At 36.4% G+C, this 25,192-nt stretch overlaps 6 protein-coding genes across 6 annotated transcripts; 4 read left to right on the top strand and 2 right to left on the bottom strand.

The window, feature by feature from the left end:
• The first annotated feature begins 353 nt into the window (after positions 1-353).
• Positions 354-1,770, top strand: LOC110844910 (extensin). The gene is made up of 3 exons (XM_022091236.2): positions 354-571; positions 637-1,021; positions 1,092-1,770. The coding sequence occupies exons 1-3, from the start codon at positions 557-559 to the stop codon at positions 1,226-1,228; spliced, it is 537 nt and encodes a 178-aa protein (XP_021946928.1). The 5' UTR covers positions 354-556; the 3' UTR covers positions 1,229-1,770.
• Positions 1,771-1,956: 186 nt separating this feature from the next.
• Positions 1,957-3,703, top strand: LOC110845130. The gene is made up of 5 exons (XM_022091493.2): positions 1,957-2,488; positions 2,610-2,684; positions 2,954-3,139; positions 3,208-3,338; positions 3,399-3,703. Exons 1-5 carry the CDS (start codon positions 2,264-2,266, stop codon positions 3,451-3,453), a joined length of 672 nt encoding a protein of 223 aa, XP_021947185.1. The 5' UTR covers positions 1,957-2,263; the 3' UTR covers positions 3,454-3,703.
• A 369-nt stretch (positions 3,704-4,072) lies between these two features.
• On the bottom strand, positions 4,073-7,224 carry LOC110844315 (alpha-(1,3)-fucosyltransferase C). The gene is made up of 5 exons (XM_022090489.2): positions 6,703-7,224; positions 6,447-6,619; positions 6,069-6,371; positions 5,610-5,997; positions 4,073-4,423 (listed from the first exon to the last, which is right to left on the bottom strand). The coding sequence occupies exons 1-5, from the start codon at positions 6,850-6,852 to the stop codon at positions 4,196-4,198; spliced, it is 1,242 nt and encodes a 413-aa protein (XP_021946181.1). The 5' UTR covers positions 6,853-7,224; the 3' UTR covers positions 4,073-4,195.
• Positions 7,225-11,601: 4,377 nt separating this feature from the next.
• Positions 11,602-13,167, top strand: LOC118432860 (glutenin, low molecular weight subunit-like). The gene is made up of 4 exons (XM_035848433.1): positions 11,602-11,732; positions 11,805-11,911; positions 11,976-12,323; positions 12,399-13,167. The coding sequence occupies exons 1-4, from the start codon at positions 11,718-11,720 to the stop codon at positions 12,928-12,930; spliced, it is 1,002 nt and encodes a 333-aa protein (XP_035704326.1). The 5' UTR covers positions 11,602-11,717; the 3' UTR covers positions 12,931-13,167.
• A 3,687-nt stretch (positions 13,168-16,854) lies between these two features.
• Positions 16,855-17,967, top strand: LOC110844725. Its single transcript, XM_022090999.2, has 3 exons — positions 16,855-16,999; positions 17,108-17,289; positions 17,364-17,967. Exons 1-3 carry the CDS (start codon positions 16,985-16,987, stop codon positions 17,689-17,691), a joined length of 525 nt encoding a protein of 174 aa, XP_021946691.1. The 5' UTR covers positions 16,855-16,984; the 3' UTR covers positions 17,692-17,967.
• Positions 17,716-20,755, bottom strand: LOC110845363. Its single transcript, XM_022091763.2, has 7 exons — positions 20,628-20,755; positions 20,178-20,361; positions 19,024-20,089; positions 18,742-18,947; positions 18,336-18,686; positions 18,220-18,272; positions 17,716-18,156 (listed from the first exon to the last, which is right to left on the bottom strand). Exons 3-7 carry the CDS (start codon positions 19,100-19,102, stop codon positions 18,090-18,092), a joined length of 756 nt encoding a protein of 251 aa, XP_021947455.1. The 5' UTR covers positions 19,103-20,089; positions 20,178-20,361; positions 20,628-20,755; the 3' UTR covers positions 17,716-18,089.
• Between the last annotated feature and the right edge of the window lie 4,437 nt (positions 20,756-25,192).

Raw genomic sequence — 25,192 nt, 5'->3', positions numbered from 1 at the left:
GCCTGTTAAATGTCACAATTCATGCATCTTCGTAATTCTGAATCGTGGCACATCTAATATTGCCTTGGCTAGCTTTTGATCTCATTGAAGATTGTGACGACAATTGTTGCAAAGGTTTTTCTGAACTTATGCGACGGTAGGTATTAAATACGTTGGCTTTTGCTCACCAACTTACTTACTGGGGCGATAATGCTTGCTTATTGGTAGGCTTATGTATGTATGTACGTACATTATAGAGCAGAGGATAAAATGGTGATGATGAAACTATGACACGAGGAGGGGAACACAACACACAACGCTTAATTTCGATTTCAAAGGCACCAGACCAAAGGTTTAAAAGGAAAGATTCACTTGGTCTAGTCCAGTCTTGGCTCAACTTTCGAATCGACAGTAGCAAAAGCGTATCACTTTTTGGGGGTTGGTTATGTGCAATAAATAAATAAGTGGATTAAAAAGTGTTCAAGATAAACCTGTCAGTGCATCATTCGGTTGTGTTGAAAAACTGTGATATCTGCATTTTATACTTTCCTCAGGAGAGGAGGTTCATCATTTCGGGATGAAATCGTTCGTGGTAAGTAAAAATAAGAATCTTTTTTTTTTGAACTTTGAAAAACGAAAGTACACATTTTGCCACAGGTGTTAGCATCGTTATGCATGCTTATCGGCGAGATAAGTGCACAATTCGGAGGAATGGCGTCCTACGGTTTGCCACCCCAACAATCAGCCCCCTCTTCCGGGTATGGGGCACCCTCCGGGGGCCAGATTCATAAACACGTGTTTGTCCACGTGGCACCCGACGAGCCGCCAGAACCACGCCCATCCCGACCCTATAAACCACCCCCACCACCAGAAAAGCACTACAAAATCTTATTCATCAAGGCCCCCACGCCACCACCGCAAGAACAGCAAGAAATCGATCTCCCACCATTCCCTGAACAAAAGACGTTGGTCTACGTCCTCCTCAAGAAGCCTCCTCCAGTACCGGAAGTCAAGATTAACCCTGCCCCACCAACCAAGCCAAGTGAGTCGATGATTTAGTAGAAATTTGTGTCATTTACCTAAAAATTATTCCCCTTTCTCTTTTTCCTCAGGCAAACCGGAAGTGTACTTCATCCGTTACAAGAATCAGGAGCAGGGAGGATACGGAGCCCCACAGCCTCCTCAGTCAGGATACGGTTCGCCATCTCCAGCACAACCCCCCTCTTCCCAATATGGGTCGTCCTTCTAAACTTTGGTGTTTTCAAGATGAAGAAGAATAATCAACCAGAGTGAATAGTGAACGAGTCGCTGTATACGAATATTACATTATCTTCTTGACCTTTTGACTTTGCTCAGTTTTTTATCGTGTATCTTATTATCTTATTACAAATTGATGTTTTTTATATTTTTGTAAAAATGAAGAAAAAAACTTGTATTATTATTAAACAACATTGAGTCTAATACTGCTTAATTGAAGAGTAGGATTTACATAAGTACATTAATTAACATTAAGCTTTCTTGGTTGATTACAGCATGTAATTTATGTACATGGATTTAAACCAGGCTACCTGATTTCCATATTGATGCACATGTCAATTAGTCTTCTTCTGACTCTGAACGATTATGCAGATACATAAGTTTCGCTTATCGGACACAATATTGTTTATCCAAGCTAAAATTGTCTACATTTGGTGCAATGCCCTTATCAAGTCTGCAGTGTAGTTATTCATGTATGAAACGTTGACCTGAAAGAAATATGCTGAAAATAAAAATAAACATTCCGCAACACGACATCGTCTTCAGCATAATTTTCTGGACAGTTTTAAGAAAAACGACTACTTTTCTGAACCCTTTAAAATAGAGTTTTGGAACCATTTCCTATTTACTCATACTGTTATTTAGTACGGCTACCCCCCCCCCTTTCATCCTACAGAGCGAGAGAAGTAATGCTTTTCAATTTTCAATTTCGATATATTTGGCCACTAACTTCTTGAGTTTTACAAAATTGGACGTCGGTATCTGAAAATTTGTGAAAACCAAACCAAAGAAGTTATCGAGGATCGACAGACAAGATCGATCACAATAAATATTTCCTTCCACTACGTCTAGACTACCAAGCATCAAGTAAAAATACCAAATGAATCGTTGACACGACAACGACATATGCAAATTTTCTCAAAAAATCAGACAGTATGTTTCAGCCCTTGGAAAAGTACTTTGATTTTTGTATTCATAAATTTCTCCTCTCGGAAATATTTCCTACAGTTTCTGAACTTTTGTCAAAATGCCGCTCCTCCAAAACGGTGGGGGTGGTCTACGAATCTTTCTCAATTTGACTCAATTCTTCCTCTGCGTTCTTACCATTATCGGACTACACCTCAACAGCGCGCTCTGGGATTTCCACGATACCAGGAAACCTGAGCTTAGTTCAGGGCCATCCGAAAGGCAATATTCAAATTTGAAACCAGTGGAGCCTACGACTTATTTTTCCGGCGCACTTTGGGGTGCTGTAAGTAATTTTGAGCATTCATGTTATTTAACCTTTTGAAATCGGGTTAAAATTCAAAAATTTAGAGCATTTTGAAAAATCCCGATTTTGGCTGAAAATGAGTTTCAAAATTCCGCCATAGGTCATTGGATTGCTCGGGATCGGGGCCCTTGTCGTCTTCGTCTTGAGTTGGATCATCCGTCTACCAAAAATACTGGTGAGTATGCTCGTCGTGTATTAGCACAATTCACGAGAGTGTTTGTAACTGTAAATTTTGTAAAATTATTTCACAAACTAATAAGACTTCCATATGATTCGAGTAAATTCACATTTTTATTTGTGGTCTGATTTTCTTTTGAAATCTTTCTAAGCTGTGGAAATATTAGAACTTTCAGAGTTTACTGAGTTACAAAGGCCCGAGTTGCATCATTCTTTCATACAATTATGTATATATGCACAACCTTTAACCTAATATTGACCTTTCAGTTGACTATCTACTATCTTGTCTGCGGCTGCATCGTCATCGCTGTCTCCTCCTTCGGACTCGGGTGGAATGAGCATGCCGCCGATTACAATACATGCATGAAAGCAGAAACGCCTACACCTACAGGCGGGAAATTTGCTCCCTGCCGCTTCGAAAAGTTACAGATTTATCTGATTTTCATTACTTACGTGAGTGACAAAATGACAAGCTATTTTTAAAAAAATGGTCAAAGGTTATCCTAATTTTATCAATTCAGTTCATCTCCTGCATCCACGCCACTTTGTACTTGGCTTCGTTCTACGTTTCGTTCACCGACAAAACTTCCTGTCCGTATCAGAGTTTGAGAGTGGAGCCGCAACAATCAATAATCATGCCCAATCCTGGAAAGTAAGATGAACATGACAACTCATCAATGACACGTTGACTGATCTTATTTTTTCTTGACAGCCAACCGGAAGCTCAACCTTCGGCTACGCAAGACCCTGACCAGATTCCGGCGTAACGAGCGTTTCGACTTTCAAGTCTACCTCAACACGGAACATTTATGACGGACTTATTAAAAAATTATTACAAAATTCTTGTGAAATCTCTGTATGATGATCCAAATATGAGGAATAATTTCGAAAGGTGTGGATAGAGAAAGAAAGTATTTCATTTTGTTAAATGTGCAATTTTCCTAAGCATAGTCAAAATTTTATGTATTGTCACTCAAAATTTGATGAAATACAACCCAATAAAGTAACCCTTTCCAAAATAAATGCCATCTGATCATCTCTTTTTTCTTGTATTTTAAGAATTAGGTTATTAGAAAGGTCAAAATATGCATATAGAAAATTAGATCTCATTTGTATTGTTCCTGGCTGGAAACCGCTTCCTCATAAATTTGTTCATGTTTTCTTTGCGTTTCCTGTTCGGGATACTAGTTTAAGTTTTACCCTACCATGAAATACTTATGAATGATTAATTAATCCGCTAATGCCGGTGGTTTAAATTTAAGAGAAGGTTAAAATTTCCTAGTTTAATATACATGATCTATGTGAAAAATACAGTTTTCTAAAAGAACCAGAAGTAAGACGGCGAAAAGATGAGCAAAATATATGCACGTCTGCACTAAATTAAAATCAAGTTTTACGTGCTACATGAAAAAATACACAATTTATTAGAGAAACAAATATACTTTTAACACACGCAAAGTATCAAAATTTTTATTCAACCGGTGAAATGTTAAGCAAAAATCTGTTACTTTATTCACACGCCAGAGACGAACTTTTGTTAGAATCTCGTCTGTACAACCACCAATCCCAAATGTGATGATAAGTCTTACTTTCTCGATTTTCCTGCTTAAGCTTCTCCAACTCCCACAACTTATCACATAATGCACAGTAACCAGCCACGAATCGATTGTTCTGCACCCAGAAATGTTTTCTCCATTCAAAATATTCCAACCACTGGTCAGGATGGGTGTCCAAGTACTGAAAATGAAACAGATTTCTTAAATATTGACAAGTTTCACCTGATTTCTAAACATGAAGGATGAGCAATAAAGGATACCCAAGCTATTCAAATGCAGATATTCAAAAACGAAAATCTCACCACGATAGGTGGCAAATGTAATTGTGTACAAGGATCCGAAAACCAGAGGACTGTACTTCAAATGGTTCAAAAATGAGGTCAAGAAATTCTGAACAAGTCGCAAAATCACTCTGCAACTGTTACGAAAATGTGTTTTCTCTCTGAATAATATTATGAGAAAAATATGTACTCGTAACTTTTTTCTTATTGAAGGAATCCACCCAAAATCAATTTATCGGATACAGGACAGATCTGATGAGTAAGGAAATGTGGACTTTAACAAATCAATTTGTCAACCTGTCCGACGTGGGGTCGCAGAAAACTATGAAAAGAGTCCTCTGCGACAACCCCAACGCATTGGATGAAACTGTTCAAACTATGGTGGGAGTATGGACATCATGTACAAATATATAGTAAAATAAAGGCAAGTACTTTGATGGGTTTGAAAACGTCCTAAGCAGAAACGGTCATAAAATAACTGACAAAAATATATAGCTGAAACCGACTGTCCAAAAATTTTTGAAGCCGTGCTCGACCAAAATTCACAAAATTGATGACCACGTTTCAAACTGTACTGCACTGAAGATCCTGGAATAAAGGTTTACTCCTCTGCTAGCATGAAAAATGTCCGAAACGAGTCAAAATTCAAATCAAAGGAAAATTTCCGTCGAAGTATCTGATTCGGATAACATGTGATGCTTAACGTTCCAAATGTCCCACCGTGGGACTCCCACCAGTTTGAACGGTCTTTGTCATTATTCAAGAAGGAATTTTCCAAAGGACAAAATCCGACAAAAAATGTAAATTCATTTCGCCTAATGCTGATGTAATAACGTTTCATTACATAACATAAAAACGACCTCAAAACAGTGGCCAAGCATTGTTGCGACTTGCTCAGAATTTTATATTCTCATTTTTCAATTTTCATTTTGTTTGAAGTACTAGGGTTTCGGATTCTTGTAGACAATTACATTTTTCAGGAAGCCATATCATTCCTCATGAGATTTTTCGTCTTCACATTAATATCTGCATTTGAAGAGCTTTGACATTTTTTATTAGTGCTCCCCATCTACTAGAATTATGTACCTTGAGATATTCCCCCAGTTCTTTCACCCCCTTAAAATCCCTCACATTAATGAACGACTTTTCCGGAAACATTCCCTTGTAATCCACCCCACCAAAAACAATCGGAATCATATTTGTTGCGCTCACAATGTCAAAAAACTTTTCCGTCACGTAATCCTGACAATTATCACTTTCAAAAGAGAGATAAAACTTGTACTGGTTTTGCATTTGTATCTTGCAATCAACACCAGCCAACGCGTGAGCCTTTGGAACATCACATTTTTTCGGGTTGTCCCCACAATTTCCGTAAATGTCGATGGGAACATATTTCTGAAGTTCGGCTACGATATTTTGCCTATTATTCTTCGACTTACAGTGAGACACGACCCACGCTACGAGGCTTTGGTTTCTAAAATAGATAATTTTTCCAAGTAAAATTTTTATCCAATTTTTTTTTACAAAATTTGAAAGATTCCTTACTTTGAATTATTCCTAATGATTGATGGAGTTACTTGATACACCGCATTTTCATACGTTTGCCTCCCATTGGCACCCATAATAAAAGCCCAACTCTCATTGTACCCTGGTCTCTGATGTTTCGTCACATTCACGAATTTCCCATACGGCATGAAAATGTCAGAGTCCCTCCGGTACGTCATGGTCCAATTAAAGACGCCGTCAAATTTTACAATTTTGTCTGTGATGCTTTTTAAGTCGTAATTCGTTAAGGCTTCAAAAAGCATGAAGACCCAGAGCTCGTTGGGTTTTTGGCGTGGTGGAATCCTGCATAGACGAATTTCATGAGCAGTTAAGTCACTTTTTCATATAAATTTAATTTTTTTTAATTTATGTCAATACACGTCGGGCAGCATCCTTCCGTGGAACACAATTGCGTCAGAATCCCTCCACAAGGACTGATTTTCTGTAAATGCACACCGAGGGCAGAAACGGTTCGCTTCGTCCAAATATGGAAAGTGACTTTGCCACCAGCGTGTCGTAAATAGAACGATTTTTCTCTTGATGGCGCCATGCTGCAATAGATTGCAAATTTGTGCAAAATTTGTGCAAAATTGCAAATATTTCAGTTAATTTAACGTTTCTTAATGCTCCCCACCTGACGACGACTCGATTCTACAGGTATTTCTAAGCTGGTCCTCCCAGTATTGTTCCACCTCCACAACAAGGCTGTAAAATAGAGGACAACAAATATGTGAAGGAGTAAGATAACGTGAAGATATGATAATTTTCGGTATAATGTCCACATTTTTGGGATAAAAAATATACGCTATGAACGCAGCAAACTTGAGTTCAATAGCTGCCTAAATAAGTTGTGATGATGCACTGAATGAACAATATTTAGCAACAAATTAAGAACAAAAGAGTCCATTCATGTTTTCAAGGTAATAATGTTGAAAACAATCCGGCTTTTCGGTCGCTTTTTGTCACGAGTGGGGATGTGGACTGCTTATATCCATTTATAATTATTTACGAGTGGTAGTAGTGACAATGACAAGATGACGGCATTAAAAAATAATTGATTAATAAATTAAATAGGTGACATCCTCAATGACAAAATGTAGTTTCAATGTTGGAAGGGGTACACTGTTTTATTTCTGATTGAATGTATAAACTGGGTTCAAGATGACAAATTTTATTTAATATGAATTATTCTGTATACTGGCCATGTACATGAGCATGATTTTTGTTATCAAAACATTAAAATTTAGATTCATTTCCATGCGTCTGTAGTTCGTCAGTGTCTATTAGTTTAGTATGCATAAGAGATAAATAATTATGTCTGGTCAATAACGGTTTTGGGTTTATCTCAGCTTTCTAGACTCAACAAGTTTTAAGATCCGAAGTTCTTAGGTACATACATCCATTAACATGGAAGATAATTCGTATTCGTAATACGAATTTCGTGTACTCAATTTTACACAATTTCTAATTAACTGGCCAAATTTGTTCTTGGTAGGAATTACTAATTACATATTTAGTATGTGAATTACTGTTGAAGTTATATTTTTGGGAAAGTATTAGAAAATTAGAGGACATTTTAACCAGACTTTTTAAAACTTTATGGTCGCAAAGTTATTAAACAAATATGGATAAAAAACAAATAACTAAGATTCAGAGGGTAAATTAAGACCAACAATTAAGATTTTGTACTAAATATGTAAATAGTTGCATATGTAAATAGTTGCATATGTAAATGTTGCATTTTCCAATTTGCAGTAGAATTTCAGTTCATGAAATTTAGGAGACATTTTATTCCCAAATTTACGCTTATTTACGTTCCTTCACCAAACACCTTAAGCTTTTCAGGACAAGAACATAATCCTAAAATTCAACACAATAAAACTAATCCTATGCCAAGACCATGACATCGTGCGGTTCACTTTGTTTGCTTATGCGTATTTATGCACCTCACAAAATCCTAATTTACTGCGGAGAAGCGACTTTAATGATCAAATTCCTTCATGATTTCATTTTATTGTTTGCAAAATGACATCAAATAATCCAATGTCAGACAGAAGTCTGAGACGTAGATGTTTACGTACAAATGTTGGAAAATCGTGACCAATTCATAAAAAAATGATCCAAATTTCCAACACCTTTTACAACCAGGCTTTATAATTATCGCCCACAATTTCCATATTCTTGACCTTTAGGTTCAAATCAATCAAGTCAATCTGCCAACGTGGTGGTCTCGTCCATCGTTAAAATTCAATTATTTAATTTAATCGTAATTGATTTTAAAATTAAGATTTCAAGATGTCCAGTTAATGAGATTGTTAGCACGTCGTGAATTCTTCTGCGCATCAAAATAATAAGTTAATCTATGAAAATAAGTCAATTTACTGGCACAATTAACATATTTAGCTTTATAACGGATATCTAAGATGAAGGTCTGTGCACTACAGCTCATCATAAAAATTAATATGCACTTCTTCTTCACTAATAAGACTATAATTTGGGGTAATTACCTACCTCCAACTCCATATCACGGAGGAGGAATCATGAATATTTGCTAGAAAAATTATGCAAAAAATAATACAATACAATTGCTGTCCCATTCATTCACAACTTTAAGGTGAGATTATGAATGAGTGAAAAAGATGAGATTTTACTTAACACACCTTTAAAAGAAAGAATTATGGCCGAAAACGTGAGAACCGACAGAGGAATAAATGTCGTAAAGAGAACCCGATCCTGGATTTATTAGTTTAAGTTGTATTGCAAAATAGTTGCAAAGAAATATGTAAATTGTTGCGAAATAAGTTGTAAATAAGTTTTCGCGATAAAAAAGACGTAAAGTGCAAATACCTAAATTTTGCCGTGAGCATTGAGAATCCCAATTTGAGATACACTTATCTGAAATATGTAATGAAGTTGACATGCTGTCTTGATTTGGGAAATCAACTAACTCCACCTCCATTACTACTTACTTTTTGTGACAAAATGTCAAAAATGCCAAGATTTAACTGGCCAATATCCATTAAGATGACGACCCTACGAGATACATAAATAAGACGAATCCTTGATTCGTTAAGTACCCTAACCACACCTAATAAGTAATATAATAATATTGAATAATTACAATCTTCTTGACCGTCCTGCTACGTATGTTTGCTGATTGATTGAGATGTACACAGCGCATCTCATCATCATCCCACGTGTCGCAGAAATCAACCTACTCAATCCTCACATTTGATGCAATTTGCAAATATAATTACTAATGAATCTGCAATTCTGAATTTCTTCGATTGCTGAATATGTACGAATAATTTGCGCATTTCTGCAAAAAAAATGCGCTTGCAAATATTTATTTTGGAGGATAACCATTAAAAGTAATTTGAAAAAATGAATGACAATTTTATGTCGCAAAAAAAGAAAACACTCAAAATGCCACTATCTGGACACCCCGCCTGCGATTTTTTGTGAAACATGTATGTAATTGAATACAGCGTTTATTTTGACATGACACTTTGACACATTTGACCTCTGCCCTCTCATCTCTTCTTGTACCATTTTCAATTGATGCACAAATTGGAATTTATTTGACACTTTATTAATTAAAGTAATCCGTGAAATATGCTACCTTCGTTTCATTTGATTCCTTTGTGAGTGAGTGATGGGTACCACTTGTGACTTGGGGTAAGAAATCTTTGATGATCTGATCTGAATAATAATGATAATGTCTCACACTGCTTATTAAAGGGGTGAAGCGAAGCGAAATCCCTTTATGGAAATGTCTTGTCCGTCCGTCCGTCGGTTTGTCTATCTGTCCGTATCCACGAAAACTTTAGCACTGATTCGAATTTCGACATGTGGTTTTCGTTTTCGCCGTTTCGTTGTTTATAATTTTTGAAGTAAGGATGAGTTCGAAGATGGGCCTTGTAGGTCATAAGGTCATGGCGCCACGGTGATGACGCCAACGGTCAAAGGTGCCGAACTTTTTGTACTTATCGTTTTAGACGTATTTTGGGCAAGGATTTTAGAAATCGGCATATTTTTCACGTGCCATGACCGCGTGACCGTGTCGCTTCACTCCTTTGCTACATTTCGTTTGCAACGGTTTATTTACTTATTTCTTCTTCTTCAGACAGAAGTCTTCGTCTCACAATAATAACAATAATTTTTTATGTGCTCCATTTTTTGCGACGAAAGGATGATGTCCCTACGTAACCTCTGCTGGTATACAATTCAGCTCAATGAAATCTTTAATCAATCACTTTATTTAACAAGAGGATGACGAAAAAATGGTAAATATTATTTTATGTTTGACCTTTACTTCATACCGTGTATCCAGTTTTTGTAGGTTTTTGATATCCACCAAGACCAGGCCAGCGTGAACTGCACGAATGTCTGATTATCCTAAATACGTGGCTATTTATCCACTTAATTGCCCATTTTAATGATAATTTCTTTGAGAAATCTTTCAATTATGTAAATCTGTCCCAGAATTTTTACAATTTGCTTTGAAATTTTTTCCAATTTACATATCTATTACTTAAATATTTATCGAAGCGAATTGATTTCTTGTTTCAATCATAAGTATTTTTTTAACGTCTTATTTCACACTTAATAACCCTGCACACCGTAATTAATTAAGCATTCCATCCATGTTTTATGTCCAACTTTGTTTAACCTCAGCCTCTCATGACTGGCTTGACTTTGGCTTATCGTTCATTTTCATGCGGCGTGATGCATTTCTTATGTAAATACACGTACACCTCCTGCCAAGTGACTTATCCATCAAAGAAACGAGACGTGCAATGCATTTTTCTTGATGGGTGGGTTGCAACGTAGGAAAAAAAAGATGATGTGATGACGGGAATTGAATATTGATTAGTTGTGGGAGGAGGAGATGTGTCGTTTTCGTGAACATTAGGTTATTGATTGAGGGTGAATCCATACATCGCTTTAAAAGTGGATATGTTTCCGTAATTTGATAAGTTTTCGTTTTGAAAATACTTGAAAAACTAAAATTTTCGAAAAAATTACAAAATGCAAATTTTTTTAGCACGACTCAAGTCATGATTTATATATATGTATTTTGTACAGTTTAAAAATCTGTGTAGTTAATTTGCACTTGACCATCATCACGGCGTGATTGTTATTATGCAGTAAATATAATTGTGCCATGTTTCCATTAGTCATAAACCAAAAGTTGTGGGTGACGATAAGACAAAAGCCATAAGCTGCTGAAGAAGACGTAACGTAAGGATGAGATGGTCAGGGCGGTCGACCTTTCTTAAGTCGTCTCATCATCCCAACCCATCATCACCTACATACCTCGTCTTATGCAAGTAAATGCATATCCAAAAGTGTGTGTGTAGTGTCGCATTGTTATGTAATCCTTTTAATTTTTCGCTCTTTCATGTTATTTTCGTTGTAAGTTGCACTTTAACAAAAAGCAAGTACGCGGAATAATAAGTGGTGAACCAAATAATATCAATGAAGTATTTACTACAGTGAAGTGACCACAACACGGTAATTTTATGTACCAAGGTGAGAAAAGTTTGTTTAAAAAGGGGCCAACTTCCCAAAATGTCTTCACTTGTTTCGGTCAGGACTTTGGGAACGCGTCAATTCGCCAATTTTTAAAATTTTGATAAAGAAATCATGAAGATTTTTGTGGTAAGGTTTTTGTGGGGGGAAGTGTAATACAGGAATTTTGGTTTTGTGTTAAAATTTGTGGTTTGGTTTAAGGTGATTGCTACCTTGGTGGCTGCGGCGTGTGCCCAGTACGATTATACACCTCCGCAAAGAGGGTTTAACGCTGGAGGAGGAGGAACGACGGAACGACCGATTTATGGGTAGGAGAATAATTGATTTTTGGGGTTTGGTAATATAGTAATTAATTTATTTGAAATTGTAAAGTGTGCCAAATCACACGCCTGGAGAACCGATTGGTCCTTCTTCTTCGCAACCAGCTTTAGCACCACCAGTTCAGGCTGCTCCGGCCCATCAGAATGGCGGTGGTTATCAGCAACAACAAGAATCAGCTCCAGCTTTCACTCAGCCACAGGTTTCTGCCCCAACTTTCTCCCACCAAGCCCCAACTTTCTCTCAGCAATCAGCTCCAGCTTTCTCCCAGCAATCTGCCCCCACTTTCTCCCACCAATCCGCCCCCACTTTCTCCCAACAAGCCCCATCCTTCTCTCAGGCACCAGCTCAACAACAGGAACAACAGGCTGAATCTTACACCTCAAAAGTGTACCGACATGTGTAAGTAACAAATAAAACATGACATACACCATATTAACATTTCTTACAACCTTTCCTCTCAAAACTACTTTCCAGGTACGTCCACTCCGCCCCTGATGAGGCTCCAGACCACCAAGCCCGAACCATCCGAGTTCCCGGAGGAGACAAACACGTCAACATCATCTTCGTCAAGACTCCATCCACCTCTTCCTCCCACCAAACCGAAGTCATCCTCCCAGAACAGGACGAGCACAAGAACTTGGTCTACGTTCTCTTGAAAAAAGGTGAAAACACGGCCGATGTCAAGATTCGTAAACCTGCCGCAGCTCCACAACCCAAGCCACAAGTTTATTTCATCCGTTATGGAGCTCAGGATAAGCAGAATGGGGGTGGTTATCAACAACAGCAGCAACAACCTCAACCACAACAACCTCAACAGCAGCAACAACAACAATCTGGAGGTCAAGGGGGCTACCAGCAACAACAATCCTCATCTGGAGGTCATGGGGGTCAAGGAGGTCAAGGGGGCTACCAGCAACAAGGAGCCCCTCTGGGAAGCATCCGCGTTCCAAACCCAATCCGCACCCCTGCCGATGTTCCGTCCAGCGGATACGGACTTCCTCTCTAAAAATGCAACAGTCCTCCTCCTCGTTCTCGTCACTATTTATTTATTCCATGCCAAATAAGCTCCACCAGTATTTATTTTTGATGATGTAATTTGCAAACTGTTTTACGCAAATTTTTACATGTTTATCAAATCTAAAAAATTTATGAAATGTGCATTTATGTTGCAGTTCCTAATTTAATAAAAGTCTGTCCTCTTGCTTCCGTTACATATGAATAAAGTCAATTTCTGTCGCCTAAAGAATTTGGTACATACTTATTTAGATTTCTGCTACGCCGTTTTGCAGAAATTTTTACTGTTCAGAAAGGATGACACATAACTCAGGTGACGATGAGGGTACGAATTCGGCATGTTATTCCGTGCAAAAAAAACATAACGTACTATTTGAACCAGATTTTCTTCACAAATTATAATTAAGTTTGTTAATTTTATTTAACTATTTTCAGCCTGTCTTAATATTTTACATCAATAAAATTACCTGACCTAATTTATCACTACTAAAATACTTTTAGTATTTTAGTATATTTATCAATACTATTTACTTTTTTAGTAGTTCGCGATACCTTATTCGTCAGACGAGACATCGACGCGACAGGAAGTTGTTTCTTTTTGCATCATTCAACTATGTATATTTCAGAGAGTCGAGATATGTCACTCGCCACTCCTTCCACATTTCATTACCATCATAAAACAATAAAAGTGGAGAATGCAAATGACATTGGTTGATACCAATAATAAAATAATGTAAAATGTCCAGTCGCCCAATAACTGGAGTCACGTTTCCTTTAACAAATTTATTGCAAGCGCATTTGATTTAATGTAACAAATTTACATAAATCAGACATAATCTGAGTAATTTCACTTAAATTTGCGCAATCTGGGACTCACTATATGTAATTTCTTAAATTACTTTTACAACGAAATCCACTCTTCCTTCCGGAAAGCAATTAATCCTTCCGCCTCCTCAAGTCCAGTTTGGGGACAGGAAATGTCACTAGTTATTCAGCAAATGTGGTAATTACTCATTTTATCTTTGCCAGACAAACTAGTCATTCATGGATAAACGTCTGCTTAATAAAACAAACATGTCGCCACAAAACGACATAAGCATGATATGCACACGTCTGATCAGCATCACGTAACAATTCTGGTGATCGCATGCCTGTCAATTTTATCAGAAATTTGTTCACTAATTGCTTTTTTTGGTGAGATATGTAGGAACGAAGATGCTTCACAAACAGTGGCCGCGGAAGCCGTGGGGACATCTGGGGACATTAACATTGTAGGATAGGGAAAGGGAGGGGTTTATATAACATGGGCAGATGATGGGGACATCGAAAAACCGTGGGGAAATTGTCGCTCTGTCCGCGGCCACTGTTCACGAACAACATTATGGAAATGTGATTAGTATGCAAGTGGTGTCGATAGTTTAGTTTTTAAGGAGACCTTGATTACTTCCACTTTTCCATAAAGTGTGCAATGCGACGACCATCTCCTTCTCCATGGGTCACTTTCTTATTACGACCACCACACTTTATGACTACGATACCACCAACCACGCCGCCTATTAATTAAGAGGATACTTTTTCAGCCAAATCATGTCATAAAATAAGGATCATAAATGATAATATAAGGTGAATTTGGACAAAAAATACGTATAACAAGCCTATATTTGTAGCTTTGTTAACTTGATACCATAAAAAAAGATGAATAGGTGAATAAATATTTAATCATTTTATTGGCACATTGCTATTGATGGGATTTTGTTGCAAATTTTATAATAAATTTTGTCTACCGAACAGTAATTTTAGTACCTTTGATTGGAAATGGAACTCATCTAATAAGGTTGAAATTTATATAAGAAACTCTGCATAATTTAATATTAGACTTGAAAAGTGTACAAATTCAAAATTATTTTCATAGTAAATTTGATAACAAATTTTGCCTACTGAACAGTAATTTTAGTACCTTTGACTTGAAATGGATTTGTTGATAACCAATCTGAGTCTATTGAATTTAGTGTAAGAAACTTAACAAAAATTAATTTAGACTTGAAAAATATACAAATTCAATATCATTTTCATCGTAATTTTCATAAATTATGACGAAATCCTGAGAAGTTTATTAAATTTTGTTTGGAACGAAACAATTAAAATTAAAATGAGACACAATTACGATACAATTTTTAATTACGACTAATGTAACGTGATCATTTAAAAAATCTCTCTAAAAAATTGAAAACAATTAACGCTTAATTAATTACCATTTCATGCGTCTGATACATATTTATTTATGTATCAGTCATGTCACAAATTGTACTCTACACGATTCTGCGCCTTCTTTGTGCGGCACTACACGTGACACATTATGACACTATTATTGTCAAGTTATGATAATAGGAAGAAATAGAACGACACGTCTGAAATCGGCCACATTTATGTATCTGCCCTTTAATCTTGACCATCTAATTAACATTCTGCCCATTTAACACGACGGAATCATCGCACACAATGTCATCCAGTCGTGGGGTGCTACAAATTGCTACAATTTCTACAAATATGTTACATCGAGAACAATGAAATGAAACAAGTTTTGTCTTCTGTTTCAGGAATGACATTACACTAAATTAATCTTTTTATTCTTGTTTAATTAAAATTAACATGCGATCCAAGATCCAATCCAGCCGAGTAAAAAAAGTAGATCTGATCTCTTTGTCTCAAATGGTAACCTTTACAAACGTCAACAAATTGGGTAATAATTCTTCTTAGGTTAGGAAGTAATTTATAGATTTGCACTCGTTTTTATGGCCATGGGGAAAAAATACGTGATCCATACTAGTCAAATTAGAGGTGATGGGTGACACCTAAAAATTCGATAAATTTTATGCAAAGATTGAATCAAAATTTTGAAATTTTTGGTCACAAATGACTATGCAAAAATGTGAAATGTGCAAAAATTAGACCAAAATTTGGAAATTTTTAGATAGAAAAATACTTCAAAATTTTACCATGCATCTTTTTTTGTAAAGTTAATAATAGGGAAAAATTATAATTGGGTGATATCTAAAAATTGACCTAAATTTTATAAAAATTAGACCAAAATTTGTAAATTTTTATTCAGAAAAATACTTAAAAATTTTATCATACATCCTTTTTTAAAAAAAAATCAATAAATAGCTCAAAATTATAATTCTACACGAATCCACACACAAATTATTACACAACTGATTGAACAAGGATGTTTGAAACGTGATGAGACGATTGTCAGAATTTGCATAATACTTTTTTTTAACAAAATATATATTAGACTTACTGCATTATTTTTTTCTCATATTTTCATTCGTCAGCCTCATTACGAGTTGAGTCAAGATCTTGAGTTTGATCAAGAGAATCAAACATTTTTATCCTGCTTAATAGTGCATTTTATGTCACTAAATTACACCAAAGTGCATAAATAATTGCACGTTTCGTCTTAATCTGAAAACCTACTTTAAATTTTGTACGATATCGTCCGTCTGGACTACCACTTTACATTCATTATTACTCATGATTTACGACGCCTTGTTTGTTTGTACATATATACACATGTAGTTCTCATTCTTCCTACAACAATGCTCATGCACAATGCGTGAAGATGAGTCCAACAAGATGAACGAAATGTGGAAAGAAATTCTTTGCCAACTCTTTGTCAATGTCAAAAGTCACTCGAAGGTTGATCTGATCAGCATCACTAATGGAACCACCAAAAGCAGTGACTAATGGTACCAAGTATACGGAATTCACTCACTTTAAATGCTTCACTTTGATAGAATTGATTCAATGAATGAATCAAGAAAAGGAAGGAAGCGTTGGTACCCACGCTGGCAATATTATCACCACTATTAAGTACATGATCCCAGTAATTTGGACATGGCTGCTGCTTCTTGCGTGGTATTCTTCTGATTCTGACCTCTGCTTGAGACCTTTATAAACGATGCGACTCATCCTCCTCGATATCACTTGACTTTGTCATCTCTTGTCATCTATACATCTTCTTCTTCAAAAAACACACGAGAAAAATGAAGGCTGCTTTGGTACGTGAATAAATAAAAGTTCAAAATTTTGAGAGTTAAATAAAAATGTTGGTTTTCAAAATTACGAAAATTTTTGTAATAATACGAGTTTTATCGTGGTGTAAATAGGTCTTTCTCTGCCTGATCGCCGCTGCCGTGGCTGAGGCTCCATTCGGTGGATATTCCAGCGGCAGGCCACAGGCCCCATCGGGTGGTGATACCGGATACGGAGCTCCAGAACACACTCCACAAACCTTCAAGAATGTCTACGTCTACTCCGCCCCCGATGAGCCAGAAGATCGTCAAGCACGGTGAGTACATATTTCTAAGAAATGTTGCAAAATTTTCAGAAATATTCTGAACAGTTCTTCTTCCTAAAATTCAGAACCATCCGAGTTCCCGGAGGAGACAAGCACGTCAACATCATCTTCGTCAAGACCCCATCCTCCTCCTCCTCCCACCAAACCGAAGTCATCCTCCCAGAACAAGACGAGCACAAGAACTTGGTCTACGTCCTCCTCAAGAAAGGCGAGAACTCCGCCGACGTCAAGATTACCCGACCCCAAGGCCGACCCCAACCAAAGCCAGAGGTCAACTTCATCCGATACGGGTCCGAGCAGGCTGCCGGTTATTCCGGAAATGGTGCTTCCTCCGCAGGAGCTGGTGCTCCAGTCTCCGTCCCCTCAAGCACCTATGGCCAACCAAGCTTCTAAGTCAATCCATGCTAACTTATTGTATTTTACAGATTTATGTTGCCACCACGAACGCTTATCGCCACCATTTTTCCTCTTCTTATCATTTTCCGTCTCTTTTACTCTCCTTCTTTCATCCTTGCTACTTTCACTCTAGCACTTTCTGCACCTCTTTTTCTAAACCTGTCCTAAATTCTTGATCTTTGTACCTATCTCATATTTACAGTATGTCGTCTTCTCAGACGCGTACAGAATTTATGTGCCAATTAAACTAATAAATTATGAAATAGTCAAATATTTATTGTTGTAACATTAGAATTATTTGGCCATGCAAGTTACATAAACTTTCTCTCAGAAGAATAGTTAAATCTTGTACTATTTTCCTACGTATACATTCGAGCAGAGAAAGTTACAGTTTTTTATGAAAAAGTAGTTTCACTGGTCCGATGAAGACTGGTCCGGTGAAGACTGTTCCGTGGGGACATTCTGAAAAATGTACCAAAAATCATTAGCTATAAATATTACTGAACTCTATTTTAGTTCACTCACGGCATTCCGTACTGATCCTGGTCAAAAACACTGCCCTCGTAGTATTCCAGTCCCTAAATGTTGGATTTATTAAATACATAATTAACTAAATTAATATTTTATTTGGTTTTACGTACAATAGGAAAAGCCGCCCCCAACATCATCGCTTTCGCCTCCACGTCTAAACTCTCATCTAAATTCATGACAATATTGAACCCTTGTGAACCGTACGTAGTATAATTTCTTCCCTTTCGTGAAATTGTGGTCAGAGCGTCGGGAAAGTCTGGATTGACGGAAAAAACTTGAAACTTGGGATCCTCCCCAAAATCAACCCAAGCTCGTTTCAAAGGGTTCGTGTAAATGGGGGGCGATTGTCGAATGAGGCGAAAAATTGGTTCTCCGTCCCCATTTTTCATAAGCATAGTGGAAGGTGTGGAGTAGTGAATACTGCCAACGAGCTGTCCCGGGGTGCAGTGGACGTCAATTTTCTGTAAAATTTTGAATTTTGAAAATTAATTACTAACTTATTTTTTTCATTTTTACCCGATGCCACACAGGAATTGCGCCACACTGACAGTGACCACTTCCAAAAAGTTGGACAAACATGAGGCCGTCAGGATCCGTTATGGAAATGGATGGCTTTCCGGGATCCTCATCAGCTCTGAACAATGGCGGATCTTTGTCCTCTTCGGTAGTCCGGATTTCGTAATATTTTCCATTCACGGACCAACAACAGCAACAATAGTCCGCTGAGGGATCAAATATTTTCAAAAAAATGAGTACAAATTCATAAATTATTCAAAATTCAAGCTCTCTTAAACTTACACGTAATATAGTTCTGCTTAATAACCAGCGTTGTCGCAGAGGTGAATTGGTCCACAGGTTTGATCGCTTGAATACTCATTGTTACTTTTGAACATGTATGAAATTTGTATGGAATGAAATTGGCAAAAATTTTTGTTTCCGAAAATATCTTTATTTCAAATTCTATTCTTTTCTGGTCCAGATGTACGTATTGTTGTGCAGATCAGCATAATTTCGTCACCCTCCACGAAGCACTCTGCTCGCTCGGCAAGTATAAAAGTACGCAGGAGAAAGTCAGTCAGAGTGAAAGTGAAATAAGCTCATAAATTCATTCTGAGGACGTAATGGAGAAAGTTTTTAGTGGAGTCTCTCCCACGGGATTATTCGTATCGATTCGTACTCTGCATGGAATTGGAGGAGTGAAGAAGGCATGTGTGACAGGCAGTGTGGGTGGTTTTGGAGTGGACGATGAGATGAAGTTTTCATCATCAAAGAGGAGACTACACTACACTACACGAGATATTATGCGATGACAGAGAAAGCAGTTCCGGGTTGGGGAGAAAGTTGGCGACAACATCTGGCTCAATAATATTGATGATGATCTTGTGCATAGATTTTTATTTTGGAAATTTCCAAAAAAATTTGTAAAATATTAATAGTTTCTCGACTAAGCTACACTACACGATGTTATGTGACGGCAGAGAAACCAGTTCCGGGTTGGAGAGAAAGCTGGAAACAACATCTGGCTCGATAATATTGATTATGATCTTGTGCATAGATTTTTATTTTGGAAATTTCCCGAATTTTTGTAAAATACTGATAGTTTTTCGAAATAACTACACTACACGATGCGATGACAGAGAAAGCAGTTCCGGGTTGGAGAGAAAGTTGGCTCAATAATATTGATGATGATCTCGTGCAGATTTTTTTTGTAAAATACTGAATTTCGACTAATTGATAACCGCATTTTTTTAGGCTTTATGGACCCATATTTGCATGCTCTTTGTCTGTCGTTATTATTCCAAACTTCGTCGCCCCCGTGGTCCAGTGTACCCGGTTGGACATCCAAGCCCGAAAATCAAGCAACCTGCAGGATTATTTATTGATATTTAAATTTTCTAATTGGGAAGATGTAGGTAATTTTTTATTCGAATATTTTTCAAGTTTTGTTTTACCTGCAGGAACAACTGCTAGTTGTGGTCCGGTGGTGGTCACGGTACCAGGCGCCGCGGTTGTCGTCGTGGTGGTCGTTGTTGTCGTAGTAGAAAGAAATCCATCAGGGCAAAAAAGTTTGAAGAGAATGCATGAAGCTGGGACCACGGCTAATGTCTGCTTCGTTTGGGGTCTGATGGCTTGCGACTGAAATTGATAAAAAGTTAAATATTTACTATTTAAATATTTGACTTATATAAAAATAATATAATAGCTTCATTTTAATTTATAATAGTTTTATTATAAATTTCTCATCTTCTTCTACGTCTTGATAATGAGTAGCATACGAAATATTGTCAAATAAGGAAAACTTTCTCTTCGTTTTTCCACTAAAACTCCGTCCAATCCAATTACTAAATATATTTTGTGTCGAATAATGGTCAAAATTTCTAAATTCAGAATGTTTTCCTTACCTGCTGCGCGGCCAACGCCACCACGACGAGGATTACTACGGCTTTCATCATTATTATGTCGGATTGATACGTTTCGATACATTTTTAGAAGATGGCCTTTTCATTTTATACGTACCTTAACAATTAGAGGTGTCTGCGTCAATTACTTAAATAGTGAGGCGTGGTTTGTGGTTGGCAAATATGGACAGATGGCAAGCAGGTATGATCGTCAGGTCCATGATGCCGAGATTTCGTAATCCAGTGTCAATGTCAAGGATGCGGAAACTTTGGACAGAAACCGAACCTGAGGATTTAATGGAAAAATTCATAGTCATTGTATGTAGATACAAATGTTTGCTCAAATGTGAATTTGAGTACGTTGAGTACACTTTAATCGCATAATGTTGGTCTAAATTCGGCAAATTACATAACTAAATATGAAATAAGTAAATAATGTTTGTGTACGAAACTACCTTAATAATTTGATGCACAGGCAAACACCAATTTATATTGATCAAAACGACTACTTTAAATCAATCAAATTATGTTTGGTATTATAATTTAATCATGAAAAATTCGATTTCGCTGAGTTCTGCTTTCTGTTAAACGACCGGTGACCCATACGGATTTTTTTAAATTGTGGTATCAGGCTGAAGTTTGTTACACAGGCTGCTAGATAAATCGGTACTAATGGAAGAATATGAATTTAAATAGGAAAAATCATTTTATAAAATTTATTGATATGCATTTACGACAAAATTGCATGCAAAAAAATCGGATTTGGTGATACCCACAATTTTGCCTGACTCGGGCTACATCAAGTCTGAACTGTAGACTTCAAAAATTCTAATAAAGGTACAACCCGTGTTGCGATCTAATTAATCCTAAATCAACTCTCTAACTGCAAAAACCTTGCAGTGACGTCAAACCAATCCAAAAATATGAAAATTAGTCGATACCTAGGTTATTAATTGCTCTGGACTGCACACACCTTTTTTTTGCACAGATCCTTCCAAATTTTGCGACAATTACTCATAAATACCAAAAATAGCACTTCTTTTCTGACTTTACAAGAGGAAGTGACAAGCCTGTGTAAATACAAACTTTTCATATTCATCATAAAATATGCCAGCATGACATTTGACCATCACACATTTTCTTATAGTTACTTACACAAAAAATCTCGTATTAATAGCAGAAGCCAAAAAGTGACTGACGGTCAAGTCAACAACAATTCTATAAAATTCTTAGCACGAGCCGAGAACAAGAACACTTAAAAAAATGCTTATCTCAAAATCTCCCTCAACCTGCTCTTCTTTAACAGAAATGCATCCCTAACTGACCAACTGGCTCATTAATTAGTAATCAAATCACAGCGAAGCAAGCCTCATTTTATTTATTTCAAGTGTCACATTCACCTCTGCTGCATGCTTTGTGTGTAATTTGGACACACACAGAATAGAATTGCCTCAAAAATGAAAAGCAATCATTTAAGATTGAATCAAATTAAATTACACGAATGTAAACTGCTTAACCCCTGCTGAGTGAGTGAGCTGTGGCAGGTCAATGGTGGTCAATTGGTGGTTTGGTTTGGTTATATGTTGGTCAAAAATATATGTATCCATCTCCACTGGCCGCGGAAGCCGTGGGGACATCTGGGGACATTAACATGCGACATGATCACGCGGTCATGGCACGTAAAAACTGTGTCGATTTTTGAAATCCCCGCTTAAACTAAAAGGTCAAAACAAAAAATTCGACATCCGTGGCGCCGTGACCTTATGACCTACAACGCCCATCTTCGAATTCATTCGTACTTCAAAAATTAGAAATACCTTGGCGAAAACCACATGTCGAAATTCGAACTCGTTCAAAAATTATCGTGGATACAGACGGACAGACGGACAAGAATTCCCATAAAGGTATTTCGCTTAGCTTCACCCCTTAATAAATAATCGTGGGGACATTGCCCCTCAGTCCCCACGCTTCCGCGGCCACTGTCCATCAAGTGGATCATATCATTCACTCCACGCTAAAAGAAGAAGAAGGGCACCAAGTGGTGCAGAATTATTGCATTCGTTACCTTATTAGTCGGCTATTTGTCACTTGACAGATAACTGTGGAGGAATTATTGCATTACAAAATTCATCCTGTGTCACACACAAAAAATAGTTTTACTTACAATACTTGAGGCTAAAGCTGAGCTTGAAGGAAAACCTTTCGTGTAAACAGATATGAATGAAATGATGACGCTCACAAGCAAAAAAAAATAAAAATGTAATCCAATGCAGCAACTTGAAAAGGAGAATAAAAGGTGTGTGAATTAATGTTTAAGTAGTTTTGGCGGTGCATACTATTGTTTTTTATTGTTCAAGATTATCCTTTGAACAACATTTAGCGTTTGAAGTGTGGATCGTACTGAGGAGAACACATTGCATAAAAAATATCATGTTATGAATGAACTTTAGAAGGATTAAGAATGGATTTTTGTGTAACTGTAAACTAGTAAAAGTTGTTAAATGACTGCATATGCATTGCTGATTGCACTTGAATTAATATGTAAACAATGATGAGCCATGTATATTACGCATTTTTTTGTTTTCAATCAAGTACAAGGTTAAGTATTTTAAAAATTAAAAAAAAGGTTGAGAAAAATTTGTTTTAATTTTGAATCTCAAAGTTTGTTCAATCTTTTATTGCTAAAAATAATACCAATTCTTCAAAAAACTTACAATCAACGCTAAAATTTACCATATATTTATCAATTTTATTTTACTTTTTCTAAAATCTTTTACAATTTTTTCTTCTTCCTGTCATAAATCAGCCGTGTAACATGAATCCTATCATCCAAGAGCACAACGAGTAAACACGTAATGAACAAATCATCTCCTTCATTAAGCAGATTGTCGCATGATTATAATAATCAAATATGTGTGTGATTGGATTACTGATGAAGAACACGAAGAACAAGTGTCACCAAAAACTGCACCAACTTCTCATCTTCAATCTAACATAACAACGAGATACATAAATGCATACACAATTACGTAAATGATACATAATTCTGAAAAAAAAAATCAAAAATCAAAAATGTAAATTCATTTTTCAATCAGAACCAGAGCTGGGTGATTATTGGTTTTTGAGGGTGGATTAAGGATTATGGATTAACCACAAAACAATGTGGATTGTGATTAAATTATTTTCGTGAGATTAATTCATGTCAGGATTAATCCGGATTAATCCATAAATTCTGAAAATTTCGGGATTATGGATGATGGATTAATAATCCGGATTAATTTGGTTATTAATGATTTTTCACTATATCTAGCGCAAAAAATTTCAACTACGTGGTTTCACATAAAAATGATATGTATGTAGCACAGGGCAGCGAGAACATGTTGAATCTTCAAATGGTAGCTGACAGAACAACATTGTGAGAACTTGAGACTTCAAGCTACACTGTGGGATGAATGGAACTATGGGAATTGAACTGAGTAATCCAGATTGAGAATTAATCATGAATACGTAATCATGATTAGTAATCATGATTTGGATTAATCTGGATTAATAATCATGATTAGTAATCATGATTGGGATTAATCAGGATTAGTAATCCGTAATCACGATTATGGATTAATTAAATCAAATGGGATTATTCCCGGATTAATTCTAATTCCAGAAAAATCGGGATTATGGATTGGGATTAATCTACAAAAAACTCACATTGCCGGATTAGGGATTATGGATTAATAATCCATAATCCGGGATTAAAATCCATAATCCTTAATCAGGATTATCCCAGCTCTGATCAGAACGCATGAAAATTGAGATGAAGTAATTGAACAGTTTAGTTTTTTAAGCAGTATGAAATGAAATTACAAGTGTTTCATGGTAATTAAGCTACAAAAATAACAACAACGAGGTTGGAAATGAAAAGAAGTATTTGAAGGGGCGTTACCTCCCATGACATTGGAGGTTAATTTGTACTGGTAGAAATGGCACTATTCGTCGCAACAATGTATGTACCATTTTCTTTAGAAACAAGTAAAGCAACAATGGCTCATTATTGTTGTAATCGTTATGAAGAAGATTTCAATGTCGCAAAATGTCAAGTTAAGTATTCTTGTATTACTTACTTATATTTCTTGTCGGCTGGTCAAGGAGATTAATTAAATGATTCTTTCTGCATTGCATGATTGATTGATTGATTGGCAGTTTTCAAATAATTGGCAAAATGTCGCATAAAATTGAGCCGACAATTACATTGACAATTGAAATATTTTTCATGAAAAACTTATAAAAAACATGTTCAGAATCATATAAATCATAAATTCTATATTTATCTACTACTAAATCTCATGTTATTTACTTATTCCAAAACCATAACCAAAATTGGAAAAACAAAGAAAAATAAATTTCAACAAGTAATAAAATTTGCATTTTTTACTTCTGTAATTTTTCTCTCGATGTGGAAACGATTTATTGACGATCGGTCAGTTAGGCCTTGTAGCCAAAAGCCCAAAGGTTTTACAATACGTGTCATTTTCTACAACAAAGCAATGTTAATTGCTCCTTGAAATTTATTG

This window comes from Folsomia candida, unplaced genomic scaffold (genome assembly GCF_002217175.1).
Source record: "Folsomia candida strain VU population unplaced genomic scaffold, ASM221717v1 Fcan01_Sc002, whole genome shotgun sequence".
Classification (NCBI taxonomy): domain Eukaryota; kingdom Metazoa; phylum Arthropoda; class Collembola; order Entomobryomorpha; family Isotomidae; genus Folsomia; species Folsomia candida.
This window is presented reverse-complemented; position numbering and strand designations above follow the sequence as displayed.

Excerpts from the sequence above, each read along its gene's own strand:
- LOC110844315 (XM_022090489.2), bottom strand. The coding sequence starts at position 6,852 with ATGTGGACATTATACCGAAAATTATCATATCTTCACGTTATCTTACTC. Across the intron at positions 6,620-6,702 it reads TAGAATCGAGTCGTCGTCAG|CATGGCGCCATCAAGAGAAA; the intron begins GTGGGGAGCATT and ends AATCTATTGCAG. Across the intron at positions 6,372-6,446 it reads GGAAGGATGCTGCCCGACGT|GATTCCACCACGCCAAAAAC; the intron begins GTATTGACATAA and ends TCGTCTATGCAG.
- LOC118432860 (XM_035848433.1), top strand. Across the intron at positions 11,912-11,975 it reads ACGGAACGACCGATTTATGG|TGTGCCAAATCACACGCCTG; the intron begins GTAGGAGAATAA and ends GAAATTGTAAAG. Across the intron at positions 12,324-12,398 it reads TCAAAAGTGTACCGACATGT|GTACGTCCACTCCGCCCCTG; the intron begins GTAAGTAACAAA and ends ACTACTTTCCAG.
- LOC110845363 (XM_022091763.2), bottom strand. The coding sequence starts at position 19,102 with ATGAGTATTCAAGCGATCAAACCTGTGGACCAATTCACCTCTGCGACA. Across the intron at positions 18,948-19,023 it reads TAAGCAGAACTATATTACGT|CGGACTATTGTTGCTGTTGT; the intron begins GTAAGTTTAAGA and ends TTGATCCCTCAG. Across the intron at positions 18,273-18,335 it reads TGGGGGCGGCTTTTCCTATT|GGACTGGAATACTACGAGGG; the intron begins GTACGTAAAACC and ends TCCAACATTTAG.
- LOC110844725 (XM_022090999.2), top strand. Across the intron at positions 17,290-17,363 it reads CCAGAAGATCGTCAAGCACG|AACCATCCGAGTTCCCGGAG; the intron begins GTGAGTACATAT and ends CCTAAAATTCAG.
- LOC110844910 (XM_022091236.2), top strand. Across the intron at positions 1,022-1,091 it reads TGCCCCACCAACCAAGCCAA|GCAAACCGGAAGTGTACTTC; the intron begins GTGAGTCGATGA and ends CTTTTTCCTCAG.
- LOC110845130 (XM_022091493.2), top strand. The coding sequence starts at position 2,264 with ATGCCGCTCCTCCAAAACGGTGGGGGTGGTCTACGAATCTTTCTCAAT. Across the intron at positions 2,489-2,609 it reads CCGGCGCACTTTGGGGTGCT|GTCATTGGATTGCTCGGGAT; the intron begins GTAAGTAATTTT and ends ATTCCGCCATAG. Across the intron at positions 3,339-3,398 it reads ATCATGCCCAATCCTGGAAA|CCAACCGGAAGCTCAACCTT; the intron begins GTAAGATGAACA and ends TTTTCTTGACAG.